The sequence below is a fragment of the Cebidichthys violaceus genome, unplaced genomic scaffold (genome assembly GCF_023349555.1).
Source record: "Cebidichthys violaceus isolate CVI_PGR_0920_01 unplaced genomic scaffold, fCebVio1.0.p SCAF_5, whole genome shotgun sequence".
NCBI lineage: Eukaryota > Metazoa > Chordata > Actinopteri > Perciformes > Stichaeidae > Cebidichthys > Cebidichthys violaceus.
The window spans coordinates 215,615-239,903 of record NW_027176705.1 but is presented as its reverse complement, the minus strand read 5'-3'; the positions used below and the strand labels follow the sequence as shown (position 1 = coordinate 239,903).

The 24,289-nt window shown below is 38.6% G+C and overlaps 2 protein-coding genes across 2 annotated transcripts; both read right to left on the bottom strand.

Moving 5' to 3' along the window:
• Nucleotides 1-396: 396 nt before the first annotated feature.
• LOC137887623 (receptor for retinol uptake stra6-like) lies at nucleotides 397-13,712 on the bottom strand. Its single transcript, XM_068730731.1, has 17 exons — nucleotides 13,580-13,712; nucleotides 13,002-13,068; nucleotides 10,323-10,408; nucleotides 10,101-10,240; nucleotides 9,213-9,379; nucleotides 8,574-8,681; nucleotides 8,068-8,135; nucleotides 7,633-7,712; nucleotides 7,376-7,437; nucleotides 7,123-7,285; nucleotides 6,067-6,142; nucleotides 5,695-5,828; nucleotides 4,668-4,785; nucleotides 4,470-4,571; nucleotides 3,084-3,247; nucleotides 2,708-2,845; nucleotides 397-1,745 (listed from the first exon to the last, which is right to left on the bottom strand). Exons 1-17 carry the CDS (start codon nucleotides 13,675-13,677, stop codon nucleotides 1,486-1,488), a joined length of 2,031 nt encoding a protein of 676 aa, XP_068586832.1. The 5' UTR covers nucleotides 13,678-13,712; the 3' UTR covers nucleotides 397-1,485.
• Nucleotides 13,713-16,490: 2,778 nt separating this feature from the next.
• LOC137887586 (photoreceptor-specific nuclear receptor-like) lies at nucleotides 16,491-21,913 on the bottom strand. The gene is made up of 8 exons (XM_068730679.1): nucleotides 21,823-21,913; nucleotides 21,060-21,210; nucleotides 20,490-20,593; nucleotides 20,073-20,366; nucleotides 19,195-19,373; nucleotides 18,076-18,316; nucleotides 17,233-17,338; nucleotides 16,491-16,623 (listed from the first exon to the last, which is right to left on the bottom strand). Exons 1-8 carry the CDS (start codon nucleotides 21,911-21,913, stop codon nucleotides 16,491-16,493), a joined length of 1,299 nt encoding a protein of 432 aa, XP_068586780.1.
• Nucleotides 21,914-24,289: the final 2,376 nt, after the last annotated feature.

Below are 24,289 nucleotides of genomic sequence, written 5' to 3'. Positions count from 1 at the left end.
AAATATACTTATATGATATATGGCTATTTAGTAACTGAAAATGAATGCAACTCATGAACACTATTCAATAATAGAGCAATACACTTTGATGCATTTATACATTTTATTATAATTTTAAAATGGGATACGGATGAAGTGATGAATTTAACATAACTACTTTCTTGTCAAATGTTGTGAAAACAGTTTATTTGTAAATATCCATTAAAATAGCAGGTAGGAAATACATCATGTAGCAGAAAACTATATTCTGTATATATAATTGAAAATATGCAGAATGATCAATCTCAATTTCCCATCATATTATTCATCCCATAATAATTATGAAGCTGAAATACAAGTATAAACTTCTAACAAATATAATGAATATATTACATTAACAGTATTTAGTTGCTTTAATTCAAAGGTTACAATGGAGTATGTTGTTGTTCTTGTATGACATTTTTGTGACTCCAGTTTTGGAGATTTTCATTAAATGAGAAATTACATAGTTCTATCTTGGTTGGTCAATTTACAAACTCCCTGGAACATCATGGACAGCATGGTGAACTGAGAACACATTGAGAACCAGCATGCGTCGACATAACTGCATTAACCAGAGGCAGAAGTGGACCATGGCCTCTTATTGACTGCCTGCCATTGATCAGCACTGGCACTGTGCATGTCAATATGCGATTACTAAAAGGCCTCAACAGTCCCGCACAAGCAGAAAACAATGAAAGCTTGATTTTCATCATAGTCGTATTGTCATTGATATTATTGTCAGGGGGCTTCAGGGAGCTAATATTAGTAGTAACATTTAATTTGGTTTTGGGGAGTTGTGCCGCTGTTAGCTTCTACATCCTTGTCTTTTTTGGTGCCTTTGTGGATCAGAAGCAACGAGGCTCACCTTCTTTGTGGACATTTGAAGTTGATCACCAACATCTTTTTCTAATCTTGACCAAACGTTTTAGTTGATTGACTCTAACCATACTTTGAATGCATAGTCCAGTGTGTAGGATTTAGTAGTATCTAGTGGTGAGGTTACAGATTACAACCAACTGAAACTTCTCCTGAGTGCCAAGCGTGTGTGAGAACTATGGCGGCCGAAGCAAAAAAGCCCCCGTCTAGAGCCAGTGTTTGTTTGTCCTTTCTGAGCCGTGCTGTAGAAACATGGTGCTACGACATGAAGAGTTTCAAGTGATTATACTATAAAGAAAACAGTTTTTCACTTGTTCACCTCCCTTAATCCTACACACTGGACCTTTAACTGTAGTTTATGTGTCATTACCACAATATTTCCATAACCTGAACCATGAGGAATAGTTGCCGTGTGCAAATACCACAAATAAGCAAGAATTCCCCAAAAAAAAATTGCATTAGTTGTAAAAAATAAGGACCATGTTTTTGTTTATACACGTTCAAGAATAACTTTTATGCCATACTTGTTAAGTCAGATTTAGTTTGGAGTATACTGCCAACCACACTACAAACAGTATATTAGGGATCTCAATCAGTTTTGTCTTGGTTTGTCGGGGTCTCGGTGGGCTGGACTGGTACGGCGGCAGGCTTGACGGCCTCCTTCTTGCTGCCTTTCTTGGAGCTGCGTTTGGGGGTCCCGTTCAGGACGGTTTCCGAGGTCTGCTGTGTCTGGAAGTGCTTCCTGGAGCCCAGCAGGGACGGGTTGTTGACCAACGTGTACAGCAGCTGCCAGCGAGAGCGAATCCTCTGACGGCTGGTCGCCTTGTTTGGCCTATTCTCCTGAATCCCTGAAAGCATGGAGGAGCAGGCTGTCAGGGCAGAATGAGACACCAGACTGAAAATACTGCACGGCACTGTGTATGTACAGTATGTTTTGATACCCATAAAAACCCAGTGGAGGATTAAGGTGAAACAAACATTTTGGAGAAACAATCCTATTAACTAATTCATTGCAAGAGCACCACAAGCTTTTAAAACACTTTAAAGTGAATCTACACATGTAGAACGGATGGCGATTGGCTTTAAATATCTCAATATTGATTGAATAGATTGTCTTGAAATTTGATAAAGATATTCATGCTGACCAGTGGATGAACCCTAATAACTTAAGTGATCCTCTGATCTTTTACTAAACCCAACCAAGTAGTTTTGTTGCTTAAACCTAAACATAATTGACAATGCAGTTTCAAAACGGCTATAGCGCCATGAGTGGTTAAAACACGTTAATATAAACGTGTGTAGAAATGTTGATATGAAACGTATTTTCTTCATCTAGCACCACCAGCAGGTCCAATTTTTTACTCATCCAAGATTTCGACAAATTTTGGCACAAAGAGGTTCACACTTGGGGTTCGACAGCGGTTGCTGCTGTTATTGTCATACAATTTGGTGCAGACATTCATGTTTATAGTGAACTTAAATTAATTTGTATCTAGTGCCATCATCTGGTCTGTATTTTAAATTGTCCAATACTTCCTAAGTCTATCTCTCTGACAATCTGATTTTCTTTACAATAAGCTGTATAGCCTCAGGGGTGCATTACAGCGGCTCTAGATTTTATATTCACCACTGGAATTTAATACATTTGAATGAACTCTGTAAATGTTTAAATGTGAGGCTGGGCTACAAGTATGTGAAGATATTGTGTGTGTGTGTGTGTGTGTGTGTGTGTGTGTGTGTGTGTGTGTGTGTGTGTGTGTGTGTGTGTGTGTGTGTGTGTGTGTGTGTGTGTTTGCAGTTCAGTCTCTACCTTCCTCTGCGTCTCTTATTTTCTGCCCAGCTCTGCCGCCCTCGACCATCATGTCCAGCAGCAGCCCACAGAAAGCCTTCATCACTGGGTGTGACTGGCTGACCTCCACCTTCAGGGAGTGGGCGTAGTATCGGTAGGCTGGATGGGGTCAAAGGACACAGAGCGGCTATTGTCAGACAGAGACTTTTAATTAAAGTATCGTCAGTTGATGTTGGAGTTATTTAGTGTTTATATTATCAGCAACAAATTACTTCCAAAGTACAAAACTAGTGAATAAGTCACTTACAAGTATTGCCTGTTGACCTAACACTTGATATATAATATTCCTCAATGCCATAGTTTGCCTTTGTTGTCCAAAAACTATAAAAGATGATACCTGGATCGTAGGACTCTGCGGTGCGATGCAGCAGACTGATGTCAATACGACCAAGATGGACGATGTTGTACAGAGCTGTTATCACCATTCTCCATATTGCGACTATCAGTCCCACTACGGTGTTGATCAGGAACAGCAGGTACGTCAGGAGGAACAGACTCTCTCTGGAAAACACCATCAAATATTTCAGAAAAAATGAGGATGGTTGTCTTTGTTTTCTTTGTTGAGGTAAAGGAACATGCCCCTGATCAGTTTACTTGGCATGATTCGTACCACTCAGACTGCGAAAAGAAATTGTGTAACGTCTTTTGTGGTTTTGAAAGGAGCTGCGTCATGTCTGGGAACATGCCCCCTAGCCGGGGGAGGGGGATAATATTCTTGGAAAAAAACTTCTCTGTGATTAAAGTCACAAATTTACTAGAAAAACATAGTTTATTTTTATGTTAAGGAACCCCATCGCTTCACTTCACGTTGGATCAACCTCATCATACCACAGACGCCGCAGTTGAACACTGCAATAGTGTGATCAGTCAAGTGCAAAAATATTAAATATATTGTATATTATTGCCATAGACTGTATATAAGAAGATTATTGCTCTTGGCTGCTCACGTTACGGCAGTATACCTGCATCTTCTGTGACGTGATGAGGTTGCAATGTGGTTCCTTGAGTTTTTTTCTTTGAACATTATCCCCATATCCGAGCTTGGTAATTATTTTATTTTTTTTACCCCAGCCCCCAATTTGTTGGCGTAGCTTTCAAGCAGGGATAGGTGGAAGATGTGGGTATTTACCATACACAGGGGATCTAATAAAAGAAGATTTTTAGTTGCATTATGTAGTATTTTTGGAGCTTGACCCTATGGGGACTAAAAGTCAGGCTACCATGGCCAATTTATTTTGTAATATGTCCCTTGTGAGTTCTCCAACTTTAAAAATTCAATTAGGTACCTCTTTAACCGTTCAGTTGAGTTTGAAACACTTTAACGGTGTTTCAAAAATCTCACAAACTGCCAAGAATAAAATTCTGCAGTCTAAAAAAACATACAGGAGTCAGCCTAAAAAATACTCAGCAGTTTTTTTTATTGTAAAATCAAATTCACGCTAGGTTACTAAAGGACCTCCAAGTCCCTCATATTTGCAGAAAATAATACAGTAGATGTGACCTTAGTATCCTCAAAGGCAGACCCGGCCCCATGCAACACCCATGATCAACAATCAAAATGGATGGTACAATAGTTTCATCTCAAGAATTTAATCTTTTTCTGATCAGCAGGCTAAAAAAAAAAAAAAGAAATTGTAAGGTTTTCTTCCACTTCTTTGATTGCCTAATCAACACATTATTCACACTACATCAACCTCCATTCCAATAAATGAGCTTTACAAACCTGTTGTTCAAGTCTCTCGTACCGGCTTCCTTTTTAATGAAAGCAAACTTAGCAGTCACATGTTGAAGCATTGTAACCAGGGTCAGTGTGACCCAGCCCGGCCTGAGACATCACAAAGATGGAAAAAACAATTAAATATAATCTGTTAATAACTAAATAAAACAAAGAGGTAATGTACAGGAGAGGTTGCTGACTCACCATGCCTTCCCCACGATTGTGAAGGCGATGACATTACGACCGTAAAAAACAGGGATAATGATCAGAAACACCAGGAACAAGAAGCAGATGAAAAACACAACAGTCTGAATTGCCATTCCTGCAAAACACAACACAGAAAAAAGGCCATTTTTTAAAACACATTTACAAAAGGTTTTTTTTTTCAAAGCATTATTTAATGAAGCAGTTCATTAAAAACTACGTGACAAACTGAGGAATGGATTATTGTTCTTTACTCTTTAAATCTAGAATTAATCAAGGGATAAGGTTTTATATTTTTGATATATATCATCAACAAATCCCATTAAAAGATCATAGTCCGTCTCTGGATACTATCTACTTTGTTGTTCCTTGTTTCATTCAGCCCCAAATGTATTCCTTAAGATTAACATTTATAAAACAGATCATAAATATAGTTTGATAGCTTCATGAAACAGTTGGTCACACAACATAAACAGGGGGAAGTAGTGCATTTGTTCGGATTAATTCACATTGGTGATTCAGTGAGTTTTGGTGGCAGCAGGATGCTGTATATAACTACATACAGTGCATTCAGAGAGTATTCTCATTGTCTATGTTTACCTTGATTGGAGTCCACCTGTGGTGAATTAAATTGATTGATTTGAAGAGGCACACACACCTGTCTATATAAGGACTCACAGCTGACATCGGAGCCAAGGAGCAAGCCATGAGCTCTTTTTGGTTTGCTTTGGCATTACTGAGTGTAGCTTGATGAGGGAAAAATGTATTTAAACTATTTTTAGCATAAGGCTGAAATAAAGGTGAAGAATCTGAATACTGATCTGAAGTCTGAATACTTTCTAAATGCGCTGTACCTTGTATCCTTTAAATATTCCTCCTAACAACACTTGCTAGAAGGAATAATTTGTTGATGGTTTTAGTCTCTTTTTGAGATTTGTTGACAATAAGAAAAACATTGAATACAACCAGCATTTTCCTTCAATAAAGTAATAATCAGTGAAGGTTTTCTTGAGTATTTGAATTTTACCGACGCAGACGATCGCAGCCTGGTATCCGATCAAACCCATCCAACAGACAATACCAGGTTTAGATGGACGGATGGTCTTCTGGCTGTTATAAATGCTGTAAACATCTCCCTTATACAGTCCTCTCAGGTTTGACCTGAAACAAATTAAAAACAGTGATGCATGAGGTTCAAACAGGAAGGCGTGGGAATCTAATCTCAAGTGTACTAGTGACTCCTCAGTTGTACCTTCACATACAATAGGCCACATACAAAGCCTGTGTGAACAAAAAATGGTATGAACCTCTTTAGGTTTAATAGAAATGCATGATAAACAAAAGTCTGGTTTATTCGTCAAACAGATAGCGATGAACCTCAAGGTTTTAATGCACTTACCTGTGAAGTACCATGGACCTCATGAGCATGATGAGACTGACCAAACAAGACAGGGTCATCGCACAGAGGTAGCACACTGTGAAGCAACGTGGTGGAAAAGAAAAAAACAAAATGAGTCATTTATCTTATAACGATACACTCCCAGATTTCAAACACATTCTCAAACCCAACTTTTTAAATACCGACACTTGGCCAGTGCTCCTAAGCTTCAAACTATGACGCTTTATATACACTTCCAGCAGCAGTTTTGGACGCGTCAGGGACGGCTTGTCAAAAAGCGTCTTTTCGAAATATACTCCCATCTTCGCAGGTAGTTTAGGTTAAGTCAACAAAACCACTTAGTGAGAATTAGGAAAAGAGCGTTGTTGACGTCAACTTGATTGAGTAACGTCTTAAGTGACCAGCCAGTGCTAATGACTCACATAACTAATGAGCGGTGTGACTAAATGTCAACATTGACTTTTAGTTTCACACGTGACAATAGACTGTACATAAAAAGTGGATGTAGTCGTCATGACGTCGCACATTGGTTTGTGGACTGCTGTTTGGAAGCCTCGATTTTGCCATTTTGTCTGTCGCCGTCTTGGATTACGGCCGCCGCCATCTTGAAGTGAGAAGTAGGGTCATTTTCTCATACTTTCATACAATCGGTTTCCCTATTGCAGCCAGAGGAGTCGCCCCCTGATGGCCTTTAGAGAGAATGCAAGTTTAAGACACTTCGGCGTTGCCCTCACTCTTCAGAACCAGAAGTTTCCGACGGCACGGGACACAAACAGTCCTGTGTATCTTTGACCCACCACCCTACATGGACTTCTTTGCATTCTTTTATACTACATCAGCTGCTCTGACCGTCTAATAACAATGTGGATAGGTTTACATTGGAGTTTAAACCCCAGTGCGTCTCGTACAGATGCCAAATTGCGCTTCTGTGGATAAGTCACAGACACCAAGATGCACTCACAAAGAGTCTGTATTTAAGAAGTTAGGATTAAGAAGGGGTTGCAGATTTTTGTTGAAAGTTTTTTTTTTTTTTTTTTTTTAAATTAACCCACATACCCTCCAGCAGCCAAGTATAGAAGGTCACAATTTTGACGACCTCCATCCTGTCATCTGATAGAATGATCCCAAACCCCAGCAACAGGAAGGCGATGTTTTCATCGATACCAGCACGGACAATGTGGAGAATGGGGACCACCAGGACGACTAACAACAACGCCGTCTGAAATATGTACAAATTTCACATCATTTCACAAAGGCAAACAGGAGTAACTATATTATGTCTGATTTAAGAGGTCTACGGAAGACTTACATGATATATCGCCACAAGGGCAACAAATGCTGATACAGCCAGTTTTAGTGGAAAACGAAACACTGCAAGACAAAATAAGTCCCGGTCACTTCTGTCACAATGGACAGAATATTTCAGTCACAGCAATTTAGGATTCAACATAACTGCATCCCTTCAAAGCTTCTGCTTTGAATTTTTTTTATACAAACTGTCAGATTTCCACTGAATGTGACATGACTACAAAACAGCAGCTATTCAAAAAAAACAACTGCACACACCTTTTTCTGGTATATAAATATAACTCTTAGGCACCTCCAGTATCCTCTCTGCCAGCGTTGGTTTGTCTGTGTTTGAAGAGCTACAATAGAACATAGAGAACAAATGATGTTAGCCACATACAGCATGAATGCTCGTTCTTTGAATTTTAAGCAAGATGCCTTCTGTACCTTATTTATTTTACTATTTATCTTTTCAAAATAGTTTTTATTCATATATTTGCTTACAATTATATTACCATTATTGTTTGCCCTTTCTCTTTTTCTTATTTTTTCATTGTTTCATTTCGTGTCTTGATTCAGCTCAATGTGTAATAAAAGCATTGTCCATTTTAATGACCACATGGATGTCTGGTTTTCGGCATCTTCTGTGTGACATGTTCTCAAAAGGTTTTGGAGGAAAAAGAAACATAAATTCTCTGCCTTATCTCCATTTACCTGGCAGTTGAGGACTTTTTCTTGAGAAGCGACTTCACATATTTGGTGTAGTAGCTGCTGTCAAGGTCCTAGGAGCAATACAAATCTGAGTTATGATGAGTCACTATATGAGGATAGTAGTGGTAGAGGTTATTAGTAGAGGCTTATGTGTTTTGATTTCCCTGCTCTAAATAATTAGCAAAAACTGTAGACAGATTAAACCTGCTGTTAAAACAAAAACTCTGCTGTATTAATATGTTTGAAAGGGGAAAAAATATCACCTCCCTCGTCATAATCTCCTTGAGGATGCTGAGCTAAACCCACTTTGTTATGCACAAGCTGCTTACAGTAATCATGGTTATGTTTTACATAGTTGAAATTCATGTTTCTTACTTCAGTTGCAGCAGCGACAGCCTGTGATCAGTTAAAATGTTGGTATTTACACACATCATAAGGCAGAAAAATGAGTGAACATACTTTTCTCTTGGCTGAAGGTTAATGTTTGCGTATAGTCTGACTTTTCTCACCTCGTCAGTCTTTGGTCCTTTCACAAACAGCAAAATAAACTGGACACAGAGATATGCAAGGCAGGCCAACTGAGGCAGACTTGCAAGCAGAGCATAGTACTTATAGATCTGTGAGGAGGAAAATGTAAAGAAAAATGTTTTAAAGTATCAATTCAACTAAAATCAAAAAACAAATAAAAACGTGTTTTGAGATGTGGTTGTATGTGTCTCAGTTGAGGAGATTCAAATTTTGTATTTAGAGTGTAATGAGGTAATGTCCAGATCATCCGCTGCCAAATTTTAACCCAAAGATTAAGTTCCTTGTATTCTGTCGTCTCGATCGCCAGGTGATGTGATGGTTCACGTTTACACTGTGATCTGTAGGCTTTAGCTTCTACCTAGTTTTTGCGCCGAAGTAGTTTAACATCCTAGATATATCCTTAAAACACATATCATAGATCCTTCTGTCTGCTTCTCTATTCATTTTTTTTCTTCCTCCACTGCAGTTAGTGACAGTGTGGGCTCCTTGATAGCTCTGACAGCTTGATGTTGTAGCAGAGGGGGGCGGGGCTTAGCCACAGGTCAATTCTATTTGTCAATTTTGTAATAAAAAGCTACGTATACCACGATTAAAACATTAACATGCTGTTGGTGTCTTACCTCTGGAGTCTTTGGACAGTCAAACTTCTGCCACACCAGAACCGTGAAGTGACTGAAGGAGAGGAGCGTCCCGAACACATAACCTGCTTTGTGCTGCAGAGTGCAACAGACCAACAGAGGATAATACAGGACAGGATAGTAGAAGATGGCGATTATCTTCATGTACTCTGAAAAACAAGGGATTTAAGAAAATCATTATCAGTCACTGATGTGTGACCTCACATTGGATACGGATACATCTGGACCCCAAATATGTTTCATATTTAACGTGTCTACATATATGAATCAACTTTGTTGGTGTTTTAACTGCTCATGGTGCTTTTTCCCTATTTCAAACTGCATTATCATTTACGTTGAGGTTCATGCTACAAAACTAATTGGAAAGGTTAAATAAAAGACCATGTTTTTGGTTTAAAAAAAGGTAAGTTACTTTTGGTTTTACGCGGACAAACACCGGCCTTGTGGGGGAAAGTCCTGTGTGCGGACTCATGCAAGGTGATTAAATGTATTTGTGATACAACACATGCAAACGTCATCCAGGAGAAAAAATGTTTTCCCTCAAAACATAACTGACAATGCAGTTCTTCCCCATTTCCAAGCTAGCTTCTGTTCCACTTACCCATGTAACATGATTATCAAAAAATTACATTTATTCAGGGTCCCCTTAAATCACTTAAATTCATCTTTTTATGATACTACTACTTGGGGCTCCAAAATCGCAAATTAAACTCAAAGCGGCTTTAAGTCCAATGTTAAATACGTTTGTCCTTTATGTTCAGAACCATGAGTGTAATCACCAAAGCGCATAAAATCTCAACAACAAATCTAAACTAAATCGTATGGATGCAGCTTCAGTCATCATTACAAATTACCCGTATAAATGTTCACCTTTAAGGTTCGCTGGAGTGTCTTTGGAGAAAGGCAGAGGGTCTGGGGCGATCACCAGCATTGCTAGCTTGCTAAACACCAGTCCAAAAACAGCCATGACGAGGCCTTTTTTCTGAGTCTGGTCCAGGAAGTTGGCTGGACTGTGAGATCATGAACAGAAACGTTTATATGTTATGCAACAAACCGGCACTCTAAAGTCCTATTTATGTCTAGACTTCCCACCTGAAGATGCTGGAGGATCCTCTTGTAAATCCTTGGCAGAATTTGTTTTTCCTGGTGAGAACTGCCAGGATTAACACGACCACAAGCTACAGGGAAAGACGAAATTCATCAGGACGTCTGTTACGCCTCTTAAACACCACTTCCTCATTAGGGTTGTAACTGTACATCTGTGCACATATTGGACTGGAACATCCAATTTTTTTTTAGATTCAGTTGCTGCCTGAAAATGTTCAGAGATTTGTTCATATCATAACAAGGACAGACAGTGACGTGGTTCAAAGCTGTGGGATCAAAAGTTAGCAAGAAGACCTTGAATTAAATGTTCTATTTTGTCAAATTACATTCTCATCACATTAGTGTTATGTAAATAAGTTTCTGATTGTTTAAAATTGATTCACAACAAGCAGATTTTTGTCAGAAAAAATAGCATGGAAATTGCATGATTTAAGATTACCCAGCAGCTGGGATACGATGAAGACGGTAATGTAGCTGATATGCATTTGCTAAAATTGTCAGTTGGTTATAACGGAGCTAGCCACATGCTTGCTCTATGTATTGTGAAGTTGATGTGATCTCCTTAGACTTATTCTGTCTGGATGGGTTTTTGGTGTGTGAAGTGGACACGGGCACTATGTAAAATAAGAGTTTTGGGGTGTTTTTTGTGATGAAAATGGAACACAACAACGCTGAAAATTTGCACCGAACACGCTGTCCACAGTTATCGTGCTAAAAATGTGCATGCCACTTGTGAAAAATGACTTTAAATAAGGTTCTCTATTTAAACGTTTATCTTACAGCAAAACATGTGCTTAACTAAAATGCCTTGTAGCCTCTTACTTGAAACAAATATCTTAATTTGCTACTGGTAATTTTTGTCTGGCAAGTCACCAGCTGATTGGCAGATATCTGCTCAATAACTCGGGGCTTTAGAAAAACGTCCATGTGTCAATATCACAACCAGTTACAAAAATACTCTACTGTACCTCATTATGGCACAAGATGTCCAATTAATGCTATTCATAGTGTTTGGCAACAACAGTTTCACATTAAAACTGTACAACTTCATAAAATAACAAAGCAAAGCCACTTTGTAGATGCATTTTCAAGTTGGGATAGAGCGACTAATCAGACATGAGGTCGTTGAATAAAGAATCTCATTTTGCAGAGAACATCCTTCAGACTACAACATCTTGTTATTTCTGCAGTGACCCAGCTGTCACAGTTTAGTCCACATTATTTACTGAGCAGGGAAATTGGTCAATGTCCATTCTGTGTGTACAGTATGAAGAGTTCTCTGACCGAGGTAAAGCGGCTTTCCTTTGTAATTGGAAATGATGGCTGAAAATAATGGCTGCCTGAAGCAGCCGATGGATTCATAGAAAAAGGATTTGATGGAAGATGCAAAAACTTCAGAACAAAATCTTCACTCATGTTCCACCTATGGTCAAATTGCACATACAGACTCCTATTTTGGGCTTAGAGTAGATTCAACGTAATGGTTCATATATTTTAAGAAAAGTTGCTTTTCATTCTCTGTGCGTTTTTTTTCTACGACAGTAGTAAAACATTTAAATTCTCACTTGTTACATTAAATACAATCTTTTAAAAAAAAGTTCTATCTTAACAGGAAACTACTCAGTTTAGGCATAAATAACTACTTGGTTAGGTTTTGGAAAAAAATCAAGGAATACTTAATTAGATTTAGGTAAGAAATCTACTTAGTTATGTCTCTGAAAAGATCGTTGTTTGGGTTAAAATAACAACAAATTTGTCGCACTACATTACGCAAGTTAGCAAGTTACGTTACTAATAAATCAACATTGCCTTCTGGTCTCCTTGCTTAAAGATCGCTGGTTGTTAGACACATCAATCTATCTGTCTGTCTGTCAGTCAGTCAGTCAGTCAGTCAGTCAGTCAGTCTGTCTGTCTGTCTGTCTGTCTGTCTGTCTGTCTGTCTGTCTGTCTGTCTGTCTGTCTGTCTGTCTGTCTGTCTGTCTGTCTGTCTGTCTGTCTCTTTTGCTGTCTTTAAACTTCCTCATTCATGATTACGTCAATAACATTTTGTGGGATATCTACAAACTATGGCGCTTTATTTTTTTCTAGACTTAGCTACAAATGCTGGATGAGACCAGCCTGTTAGATCATAATTTTACAAGTTTGTATACATTGATTTTTTTTTGTTAAAACCGATGATAGTTTTATAGACCTGTCTAATAATTATTTTGCAACCTTTCCTGGACCTGAGCGTTCGCGATAATAAATTAAGGTTGATCGGTCTGTCACCATACCCCTTTAGTTCTCCCTCGATCAAGTGGATCAATGACCCAACACAGTGGCCAGATATTGCTTATCCGGACATTTGTACATGTTTGATTGAATCACCAGCAAATTGTATTGTCTGACCATTGATGTATAAAGAGAACTGCATACAGTGTTCGAGGCGGACCCCTCTTTATTCCTAAAAGTTGCTCAGTTGTGGTCAAAATGGTAATCCTAGATTTGCGAAAAACTTTCCAAAACTCCTGCAAGACTCAACTGCCCAACGACTTATCCTAACATTAACCTAACTTCAACCCGCAAGTTGTAATTCCACAATTTGGCCACTCCAAAATTGGCCTCTAATCTAAATCAACATCCAACACAATGTACAGTCCCTTTTTTTAACTTGTATATACTTACAGATACCGACAGCATGCATATGTGGAAGATCCTGTCGTCCGCTGTGGGGTCACATGGCAAAATAACTCTGTGACAAAAAGGCAACACACATTTAAATAAACAAAGCTCAGTTATTGGCAAAAGTTAGAACAGAAAAAAATAAAACAATAGACAGAGAAATGTTGTTAAAATTGTTTTCAAGAATGGCTTCTGCAAATATTTTGCAACAATTTTATGATTTGCACAGCTGATAACTCGGATTGCTATTTTATTAGTGATCCATATGATTTGATTAGTTATGTACTCGATTAATACTGATTTCAAGATTTTAAGATCCTCAAGTTAAATTTGCAGTAAACTCTTAACCAGAACTGCTTTCATCTCTGAGATTGTTCAAATAAAGCACAATAACAAATACAATCACCACCTTTCAGCTACTGTATCATAAATCACCAGAGATCGGCTAATTAATTCCCATACTGCAATTCAACTTATAATCAATACTTAACAATAATGAAAATAGTAATTAGAAATCAGCTTTTATTTTTACAAACACCCCTTTGACAAATTTAGTTCTCATGGTGAGGTTTTCTACTCACTCTTTGGGTGGTTTGGTGGGCTCTGCATTGTCCGTGTACCAGTCTGAATATTCATAGGAATATTCAAAAGGCTCAAATTCAGTCTTGGTGTGATTCATTGCAGCGGTTCAGTCGAGTCAAACGGGATGAAGCAAGTTGATCAAAGATCCAGAGGACTCCGGATCTTCCTCCTTCGAGTCGGGTGACTTTGCTCAGCAGTGACCTGCTGGTGCTGTAACGTGTCGGGACAGTTTGGCCCAAACACCCAAACACATTCCAGTTCAACTGAGAGCTCAACACAGCAGATTAACACCAGCACAGAGGGGAGTAAGAGGGGAGTAAGAGGGGAGTTAGAGAGAGAGAGAGAGAGAGAGACTGACTTTAAGTGACCTCTGCTGCTCCTCTAACTGATATCATTTCTCTTTGATGTTAAACTTGATCGTTAAACTTCTAAACCTGGTTTCATCATTTAACTTTATTATTATAATTCATTTAAGATGTGATTTAAATACAATTTGTTCAGTGATGGAATGTAACAAAGTACAGTTATACTATAATTATAAGTACTGTACAAATTTGAGGTACTTGTACGTGAGTATTTTCTTTTCACTCCCCTTTATACTTTTTGTTCCACCACATTTAATTGACTGCAACTTTACAATTTAAGAATTGTATCCATATTTTAAAGAAAGAGCTTATGAAATATGAAGCTTTGGTATTTTAAATTTGGTAACAGTTACTTGTTTATATAGATTTTCTTCATGCAATCACAATTATGTTGTCTGATACAGTTGAATGTCTCATGTTTGTTGTATTCATGTAGAAAATAAAAGCACTTTGTGTAACCCATAACCTGTTTGCCTCCCTCTGCCTGTTACTTAAGAGACTAATCTTATAATAAGATGAAAATCTCTCATTTTAAACAGGGACAACCTTTGTGTGAAAAGAGCTTAGGAAAGGCCAAAATGAGAATGTGGATCATTTGACACGTGGAGTAAGGCCTCAGTTTAAGATCACGTTATATTGCTATGATTATGAAAGTAAGAACTGAAGGAAAGTATAGTAAGAGTGGCGTAACAGCAGCAGAACATAGATCAAAAGCTTCAACTTTACCGAAGCATTAAGATGGACTCGGTGATCCAGTTAATTCTTCTCCTGTTCATTTTGTGCATCGTCAAGAATATTTAAAGCCTTGGACACTATTTTGCAACACACTTTTGCTGTGAAATCAGACGAATCTCTTTTGAGAGTTCAAAGTTTCTTAATCTGGATGTGTGAGCTCGCTCATAAGACAGAGGCCGCAGAGGGCCAGCTGATCAGGATTTTCTGACATGAGGGCCTCACAGAGGACACTCAGTGCTTTACTGCTGCTATTTCAACATAAAAAGACTGCCAATAATGTAAATAATGTAAAGACGAATGTGCTGGATGCTCCTCAAGCTCGAATAAATGAATGCACTAAAAGCTAAATTCCCACTTCCTAAAGTGTTTAATGTGTCCAGCTCTGCTCCTCTGATGTTGTTCATGTGTTTCAATCAGAAGGTAAAGTAATACTGAGTGACGTCGCTTATCAGACTGACATTTAGTGGAGGAAATTCAACACTTCACGTCACAACTGTCTGCTTCCACATCGCATTTCAACAATTTACTGTCACTATACAGGTGGAAGACTTACAACTTACAACTCAGTTAAGAAGACAAGAGACAGACAGTCCTTTACTTTGTGATGCTTTTGTTTAACTTAACTGTTTTTGCCTCTTCTTTCACAGCACAGTATTTTTAGTCTGTCAGTCCACCTCTGACTAGGATAAATCCTAATGACATTGGTAACATTTGAATTTGTCTAATACTCAAACTTATGACATTTTTAGTTTCTTGAATTACTCATGACTTTTAAAATGACAACATCTACACGTCTGTGGAATAAAAGAACAACATAATTTCTGTTTCTTATTCAACTCTCTTTCCCTGTATCCATCTCTTAACAAGAGCCTCTTTGAGCAGGTTTATTACCCAAAGACAAAACTTCTGTTTGTATCCAATAAAAACCTCTAACAGGCCCTTAAACTCAACATGTCTGTTCCATACAGTAATTGGAACATACATAACATGAAATTGGCCTTCTGCAAACTGAGCAGATTGTATCTGAACAACTGAGAAAAACTCCCATTGACAGTTTATACTTTGAGATTATGTTTAGGTTGTGTGTGTGTGTGTGTGTGTGTGTGTGTGTGTGTGTGTGTGTGTGTGTGTGTGTGTGTGTGTGTGTGTGTGTGTGCGTGTGTGTGTGTGTTTAGGGTTTTGTGTGATACACCAGACAGAAGAGGGCGCTGTAGGTTGATTCTCTGTGTCACAGAAGGTTCAGTTCTCAGTCAACTCAGTTTGTGTTGAAGCTGACACACATTATATCCCGTTTATTTTTTTCTTTTCTTTATACATTTCTATCTTTAAAGTCATGCATGAGGAACTATTTCCCCTTATTCGTGAAAGTCTAACACTAAAAAACAGATCAAAAACATTTTCAAGCATTTTTTTTACTTTATCAAGGCATGAAAACATGAATATAACAGTCACATTATTGACAGCAGGGATATACAGTCCATCTATCACCAAACAAATAAAGATCTGCTTTGTAAATGTCACAAAAAAACACAAAAACAATGAAACACTAAAGATGAAATGTGATCATCAGTGAGTTACTTCAGACACAAATCAAAATCTAAATATGATACAAATAGACAGCAAGCATGATGACAAGAACTGGATTGCATTTTCAGAATGACCTGATGTGGAAACAACAAAGAAATAATAAAGTGGCCTTTAGGAACAATAACAGCACGCAGAATCTCTGATATGTATACAGGAATACAAAGCAAAATCTGTCAAATATCATCCCTCCACACATGGAGGTTTTTGATGACTGCACAGGTTTTTAGTTTTTGAACATGTCACACAACAGTTTCTCCATGGGAGTGTTTCCAATGGTCCTGTGGAAGAACAGCAGCTCTATCCGCTCCGAATTCACAAAACGTAGAGAGGGAAGAAGAAGAAGCAGCTTTCCAAACCTGAATACACAAAAGAAACACAAAATAGAATCAACTCCTGTATACAGGAAAGACAGGCAATAGAAAAGCATGCATTCATGATTTATTGCTCATTATAATAATGTAATACACTTCAAACACACGTGTCAATAAGCAAAGTGCAAGTCAACATGCATGTCTTTCAGGTCTTAAAGTTTACAAGTTTTCATGATTTTGTTGCAGTGCCCCCAAATCCCAAACTATGAGTTCCAAAGTTCAGGGAGTTTTTCTTTAAACTGATAATTTACTTGGACAAATACTTTAAAATTAACAGGACTTTGTAATTTGCATTTTAAATTGCCTTTTATTCTGAATAGAAGACATTTATATTAAATCTTTTTGGAATATGTCCTTTTAAGATAAAAAAGTAAAACCTTTCAACAACCTTTAAGGGAGAAATTAATAGTGGAAGAGCGAACAGTTGAAGCAGGTGTACAGGAAGATTATTCACCTAAAAGTTCATTTCCAATCACAAATGAACTTTAGAGAAAATACACTTAGAATTGGATTTAACAGAGTATAAGTATTTAAAGTTGGACATTTTTAAAGTAGCAGCGCTGTGGCAGTGATGTTATCAGACAAGTAGCATACCTGGCTGGTTGACTGGGGTAGTGTGAGCGGATGTGTTGTCCCAGCATCACCTGAGACTGATCCTGCAGGTTCTCCCCTTGTTCTGGATCTTTCAAACCACGAGTCTCTGTAAGGGACAGCAAACACCAACGTGAGTCACACAAATTCAGAGAAATACTGTGAAAAAGATACTGAAAGAATATCTGTGTAATATGAGCTGGTGTCACACATAAGTACACCAATTGACAGCAGAATTATTCATATCGCAAAATGAATTAAACAGTTTAAAATCTTTTCATTCAATGTATCCTCATACAACGATTTGATTGATACCTTACGAAAAGTTTTTTTTTTTTTTTTCATGCTTTCTTCTATGAATGTCTAAGCAACACGAATCATTGTAGTGTTAAGTCAACAAAATTAATTGATTAGGTTTAGGAAAATATCGTAATTTGGGTTGAAATAACTATAGAAGTGATGTTACTTAAGTATGGAAATTCTGTAACAAATAATTCAACGTTTATGTTAAGACTTGGGACAAGAACAGCGGTTTCCAGGGTGAAAGTCCGGTGTGCCGACAATCTCGACCTCCTCCCTTCACACAGACTTTATTGTTTTTTATACTATGTCGACTGTCTTGGCTCATGATTAAGTCAATTACATACAAATTGATCACATGGATTCTATATGATCACACTGATTCTATACAGTGCATTACTTGTCGTTGGTAAAGCTACACACAGTGTATGAGAACAGCCTGTTTTATTGCAGGGCAACAATGAGATTGTTATAACATTAAACAGAAGCCTGAATGACTTCTGGATTCTTTATAGTGACAACCTTTCAGAATCCTGTTGGCCTCACCTGGCTTAAAGAGCACGATGGCCTTGAGGCAGGCAAACTCAGTGGGATCGACTGCGAGGGCCTTGAAGCGGCTGAAGACCTCCTGCAGGAGGCGCAGGTCCAGGCCGGTGTAGCTGGTCTTTACCTGCATGCCGGGGCAGAGGTCTGGCAGAGAGAGCAGCGGGCAGCTGTCCAGAGGCAGAGACCACTGGATGGCACAGAGCAGGAAGAGCTCGCTCCACGCCTCCTCCAGCAGGATCACCTGGTGGAACACGAGCAAGAGTCGTACAGTTACAACTACGAAGGAAATAAAGCTTGTGTTTAGCTTCACTGGTTAGGAACTGTAGGTACAAAGGGGGCTATATATAAAAAAAAGCCCATTGAAAAGTAACTTGTTGATAAATTAAAATATATAATTCTAATTCTAAAAATGTATATTTATTAAGCAGTAACAGTTATGGCTTATTTTCAAGACAACAGTATTTCAAAAATAATTAAATGAAAATGTTTATAGAATTAAGATTCTAAAATGTATTAAATTTAATTTATTAAAAAACTATGTTTTTAAAAGTAATTAATTCTTCTTGATCAACAAAGTCAAACGTTTTTAAGTTTGAAAATATATTTTTAAATCATTTATCATTTTTTCAACCGGTCCAAATGATATTGAATTAAAAAAGTAACATTTGAAAAAAATGAATATGACAAAATATATTTTAATATTGTGTAAAGATTTTTGTGAAATAAAAAGTAAATGATAAGGTGGAAAACCAATGAATGGACAAATTGAATAATTGCAAATGTTTTTAGTTGTTGTTTAATATATTAAAACAAACTAAATTCAGCAAGACTACGATTTGACTAATATATATATATATATATATATATATATATATATATATATATATATATATATATATATATATATATATATATATATATATATATATATATAGACTAAGTGTGATTACTGAATTATTGTGAAAGTATAAAAAAGTTTTCAATTCTCAGCATTTTTCTTTACATCTATTTTCTCTCAACACTGTATCTTGTCTTACTTTTACTTGCAAAATCAAAATAAACTCTGAAACTGAAAATGTAACAATAAAGTCTACAGTAGCCTATGTGTATGAATCTCACCTGGTCTCTGAAGGGCAGGTTGGAAAACACCGGCAGGTTCTTGGCCCACTTCACTGACATGAAGAGCAGCCTCGCCGAGGTCTCGTACACGTTTTCGGAGCTGGACGGGTACAGAGCCATGTGGTACTCCGAGGACGCTCGCTCCGGCTCGTTGCTCGTCACGTCGATGTTCTCGTCAACTGAAATCAGAGAAGACGAGGTCAGGCTCATGCAGAACTCAAACTAGTTCATGCATGCATGTTAACATTTTAACTTTGGTCCTTTTTAGCTTGTCAGCATTCTAACACTGGCTTGATACCTGCTGAATATCACACATGCAACATGGAAGCATGTTAATGTCTGGAGGACTGCAAAAAGTTGTAGTCAGTATATTATTTCATATTTTGAATGTATTTATTGGGTTTCATCATCAATTGCATAAATGATTGTTTTAGTGTATTTATCAAAACACTCAGACGCTCTAAACATGATAAAAATCCACTCCAAAACACAAAAACAACAATCATTTTGTGATTGAGACCCACAGTGAAATTAGCGTCCTATAAGCATCCTAAATCCTATAAGCATCCTAACTGCAGGAGGCGTGTTACAATTCAAATTGTATGCTTCATGCTAACACTGTTTGATTTTAGAACATTTTATATTACGTTTAATTTAATAAAAAACAGTTTTACCCCAATATACCCACTTTCATCCACAAATATATAAATGTATGGGGACAACATGCTCTGAAAATGCTGTTTTCCTGGGGCTTTAATTCACTTGCACCACAGGTTTGGATACAATAACTGTGGTGACGGACACAAGGTGAAATTGCACCATAAAATTAAAGCAACCCTGCTGTCTAATCTGAAGTCAAATCCCCAAACCCTCCTCACCATCTTCGGGCTCCAGCTTGGCGCAGGTCTCGGCCGTCATGAGGCTGGCCATGAAGCGGTGGTTGTTCTGTGGACTGATGCAGCGCTGGGGGGCCGCAGAGGAGGTGATGGCGATGGAGGAGGTGATGTGGGGCCACGTGATGACTGAGGAGGAGGAGGAGGAGGAGGAAGAGGAGGATGAGGAAGAGGAGGTGGGCTCCCGCGTGGTGGCCAGGTGTTCCTTGTCAGTGTCCACATCGATGGAGTCCAGGCGGACCTGAGCTGTGCTGCGGGGCTGCCGCTCGTTCTGTACTGCTGCTGAGGGGAAAAGGACAGGACGGGGAAGGAAAAGGATGAAATAATCATGAGATACATCTGTAGTTTTGTGACTGTGAATGCTTCTCGCGTTATCTGATTTTGCACGTTAAACACGCTCACCGTCCTTGTTCATGCCGGCCTGCAGGCACTTCTTCAGCCGACACGCCTGGCACTGGTTGCGATGAGCTTTGTCCACCGGACACATGCCTGTACCGGCCTGGCACCTGTTAACCCACAACAGAGACTTTAAAATGAAGAGTCCACTCAAAACAATCAGAGATACTTTCAGTAATAATTACAAAAATGCACATTTGTGTTGAAATGTATCTTCATACTACTTTTGAACCACAATGAAAGGCACCTGTTGAAACCATAACCGACACTTTAATCCTAACCTCAATTTAAAATACTTTTAAAGCATAACTTTGACCAAAATAACAAACTGCCAAATTACAAGACATAACGTATGATCCAAATATAAACAAACAAACTAATTCACTATCAAGACTCGAAAAAATAACACGTTTTTAATACTCACAATGACACACAACTGAGTCGTACTAAGTTATTAATGTTTTGTGGCACTTTAAAAGGTTTTTCTCCATTACATATGCTCAAGTAAATAAGCACATATTTTCAGTTAAAGAATACAAAATTTTAAAAGAAAATGTTGACATGGTCATCTCTTACCTGTAGATGAGCCTCCTCCTCACGCTGCGTTTGAAGAAGCCGCTGCAGCCGTTGCAGGCGTAGATGCCGTAGTGTTTCCCGCTGCTGGTGTCTCCGCACACTTTGCAGACCAGAGCCGGGCTCAGAGCTTTGCCCGGGGATGGACTCTTGGCTGTGGGTCAAAACACACAGTCGCACAGGGTCGGTCGGTTAGTGCCATTCATGTGGTCTGGTATTGTTTCACACATGTGCCTGCCATCTGTACTGTCAGCTCAGTCTACTGCAACAGCCGGTTAGGTCTGAAAATCTCATTTAGTGCATGATTATGAAATTGAAACAATAAAATGGCTGGAGGCAGATTAACAGCTAAAACAAATGATGCTAAGATACTGATATTAATCCAAATAAACCCATTAATTATAGATACATTGAGATAGCATTGCATACAGTTGCATAGTACTACTACTACTGATCAAATGTATTTGTATTTAGGAAATCCTTGGAGCTATCAAATAGTTTTACTTCATGCTTGTGTGTTAAAGAAAGTTTTGTTAAATTTAAGGTGCATTTTCAGTGAAACATTTAAACAGATAGAAGGAACAAAACAGTTTTGTCAAATCTGAGAAACTCAAACAGAAACTTGTAATTAAAAAAAACAAACATGATGAGTATCTAAGACTCCATAAGTCTACTTTTTCTTTTCCTGACTACAGGCCAAGTTTGTGTCCCATCTTTCAGGCTTCATGGACACCTGTTGCTCCCGGTGGTCATGTGAAACTCTTACCTCCTCTGCTGTCATCCGTCCCGCCGCTCCCAGAAGACTCACTGGGGGAAGAGGACGGCACCATGGGGATCTTCAACAGGTGATCCTCCATCATTATTTTTTTTGTCTTACTAAAAATGTCTCCTGGAGTGATGGCAAATGGAGATAAGAAACTTTGTTGCAAAACCGTTAGTCCTCTTCTCTGAAGTTTGTGAATTATCAAGAAAGCATACAATGTTCAAGTTCCTTCTGGGTTTGTTGCATCAAAAAATATGAATTATGTAGCTGTCCGGCCTCCAGCGGTCCCAGGTGGACAGATGGATCCTGTACTGTGTTGCAGCCTCTGATGTGGAGATGCAGATGGACTGAGGTCCTTTGTGGCAGATCAACAGGTTGCCGTCGGGGTCCGTCACTGTCTGTGGGTGCTTCCTCGGTGGCAGCGCCTCAAAAGGGAGCCCAGGGGGGAGGTGGGTGGGGGTGGAGGTGGTGGAGGGAGAGGATTAGCCCCACGCGCTGTGTAAGCAGCATGCCTATTTGTCATCCTCTTAATCTTTACTGTTCATCTACTGGATCAATCAATCACATTGACAGAACATTGGCGCTGCTCAGACTCGCATCTTCATCGTCTCTGCGAACAGAAAAAAATAAAGAAAAACAGCAACAGCGATGACTTCTTAAACTCTCTGTTGGAAGAGTTGTAACTTTAGACCGGTTCCCATGCGGCTCCGTCTCCTCGTGTCTCCTCTGTCCACGAGGGCATCCATCAGTCAACGCTCCTCTTCGGTATCTGCATTTAAAAGGGATGATTACATGAGGCGCACATTATTATATTTACCAGCCTCTTCAATTTGTTGTATTTCCCCTCCAAAATTCCAGCTCCATTTCCGCCTGCTGTATATTTGATCTGTGTGATTGCCTCCAATTCATAATGACCCCCAGTGTTTGCGGAGGAGCTGCTTATTAACTCCCATTTCACTCTTTTTTTGTACAAACTAGAGATCATCCGCTTCCCTCTGGCTGCCAGAAGAAAAAGGTCACAGAGGGAATAATAGAGTTTTGAATGGCTGATGTTTTAGCCGACTCTAATTTAGCTCATTCATGAGGGTCTCCCATTTATTATTAAGAAGCTAGAATTCATACATGTGACATTTACATAGGCAGCGGTGTTAAGCTGTAGTCAACAGGAGACTGAAGGACCAGAGCTGCCAACAACCAGAGAATATGAAACATGCAGCCTTGCAATCATCTTTAAATGAAATTGACTTGTTGTTTTACCAAAATGCCAGACAATTTGGGCCGAAATGAAAAGCACTGTACCATATTGCTGTGATTAAGACAAGAAAGGCAAAGACAAACAAGAAAAATACTCAATTGTGAAAATCAGATGTTTCAGTTCAATAATTCGAAGCAGGTGTCAAACAACACTTCTGTTGTTAATGACAGTATGTGATCGTCCTCTAACGCAACTTTCTGCTCATTTTCATCTTTTGTTTCTTCACACAAGCTGAGGACGCAAGCTGCCATGTTTCTGACATCTGTGCGCTGGCATCTGTACTGTTGTTTGTTTTTCTGTTCACTGTTTGTTCTGTGCTTGTTATTAACTGATCTTACATCCGACATATGAACGCTTTTAAGCTGCGTTAATTGAGTTTCCACTGAGGAACTAGCTCAAACCACAACATCTGACATGTCATCGGTTCATTAAGCTGCATCCAGCAGATATACAGCAACATTAACGTTTGTTTGGAATCATAATCAATCTCCTGTTAGGCCCTTTTTTTGTCTCCACCACTCCTGAGAAAAACCTCTGTGGTTTTGACAGCTAAATGTTCCACTTTCTTCACCAGACAGTCGATAACTGTATCTGTCTGCCGGTTGGTGCTGGGCAGGTGGTGAACAATGTTTGCTGAAAACAGCTGCCAGTTGCGGGTCAGAAAACCAATACAATGAGCAAAAAAAAAAAGCTCAGTAGAGCTGATGGGATCTGCACAGTTGATAATAACTCTCAGTCTTGTCTCATCAAGTAGCGTGTGACATTTCACACCATGGCAATAGACGCTAAGAGCAAGGGCTCTGAAAGTCAGGTGACGAAGAGCGAGAAAGTCCACGTAGGGAGGAGGTATGAGTGGATGAGTGGGTCAGACAAACATAACACTTTCACTCAAGAGGCCACCAAAGGTCAACGATTGTCTTATTCACATTGACTACTTAACTTACGTATATAAATTAAATAAAAAACTTGTTTTAAGCAAAATCATGATCTTTTCCAAAACCTAACCAAGTAGTTTTGTTTAAATTCACAGCGTTAACCATCACCAAAACAGAAAACTTAGGTTCAAAATTCTTGTTTCATTTTGTTGACATATTTGAGTCAAAGACAAGGGTTTTACATAGGAAATTTTCGATATCCCTTTTTATCACTCTATAAATCAGAATACAGAATTTTAGGAATAAAAGGTTCTATAAATCAGGCTGTGAATGATATACG

Bases quoted from the DNA above. Each gene is read 5' to 3' on its own strand.
- LOC137887623 (XM_068730731.1), bottom strand. From the start codon at position 13,677: ATGAATCACACCAAGACTGAATTTGAGCCTTTTGAATATTCCTATGAA. The intron at 6,143-7,122 runs GTATGTGGGTTA...GTTGCTTCACAG, and splicing joins CTATACTTGGCTGCTGGAGG to TGTGCTACCTCTGTGCGATG. The intron at 2,846-3,083 runs GTATCATCTTTT...GACCCCATCCAG, and splicing joins CGCAGAGTCCTACGATCCAG to CCTACCGATACTACGCCCAC.
- LOC137887586 (XM_068730679.1), bottom strand. From the start codon at position 21,913: ATGGAGGATCACCTGTTGAAGATCCCCATGGTGCCGTCCTCTTCCCCC. The intron at 20,367-20,489 runs GTGAGCGTGTTT...TCCCCTCAGCAG, and splicing joins GGCCGGCATGAACAAGGACG to CAGTACAGAACGAGCGGCAG. The intron at 19,374-20,072 runs GTGAGGAGGGTT...CTCTGATTTCAG, and splicing joins CAAGCTGGAGCCCGAAGATG to TTGACGAGAACATCGACGTG.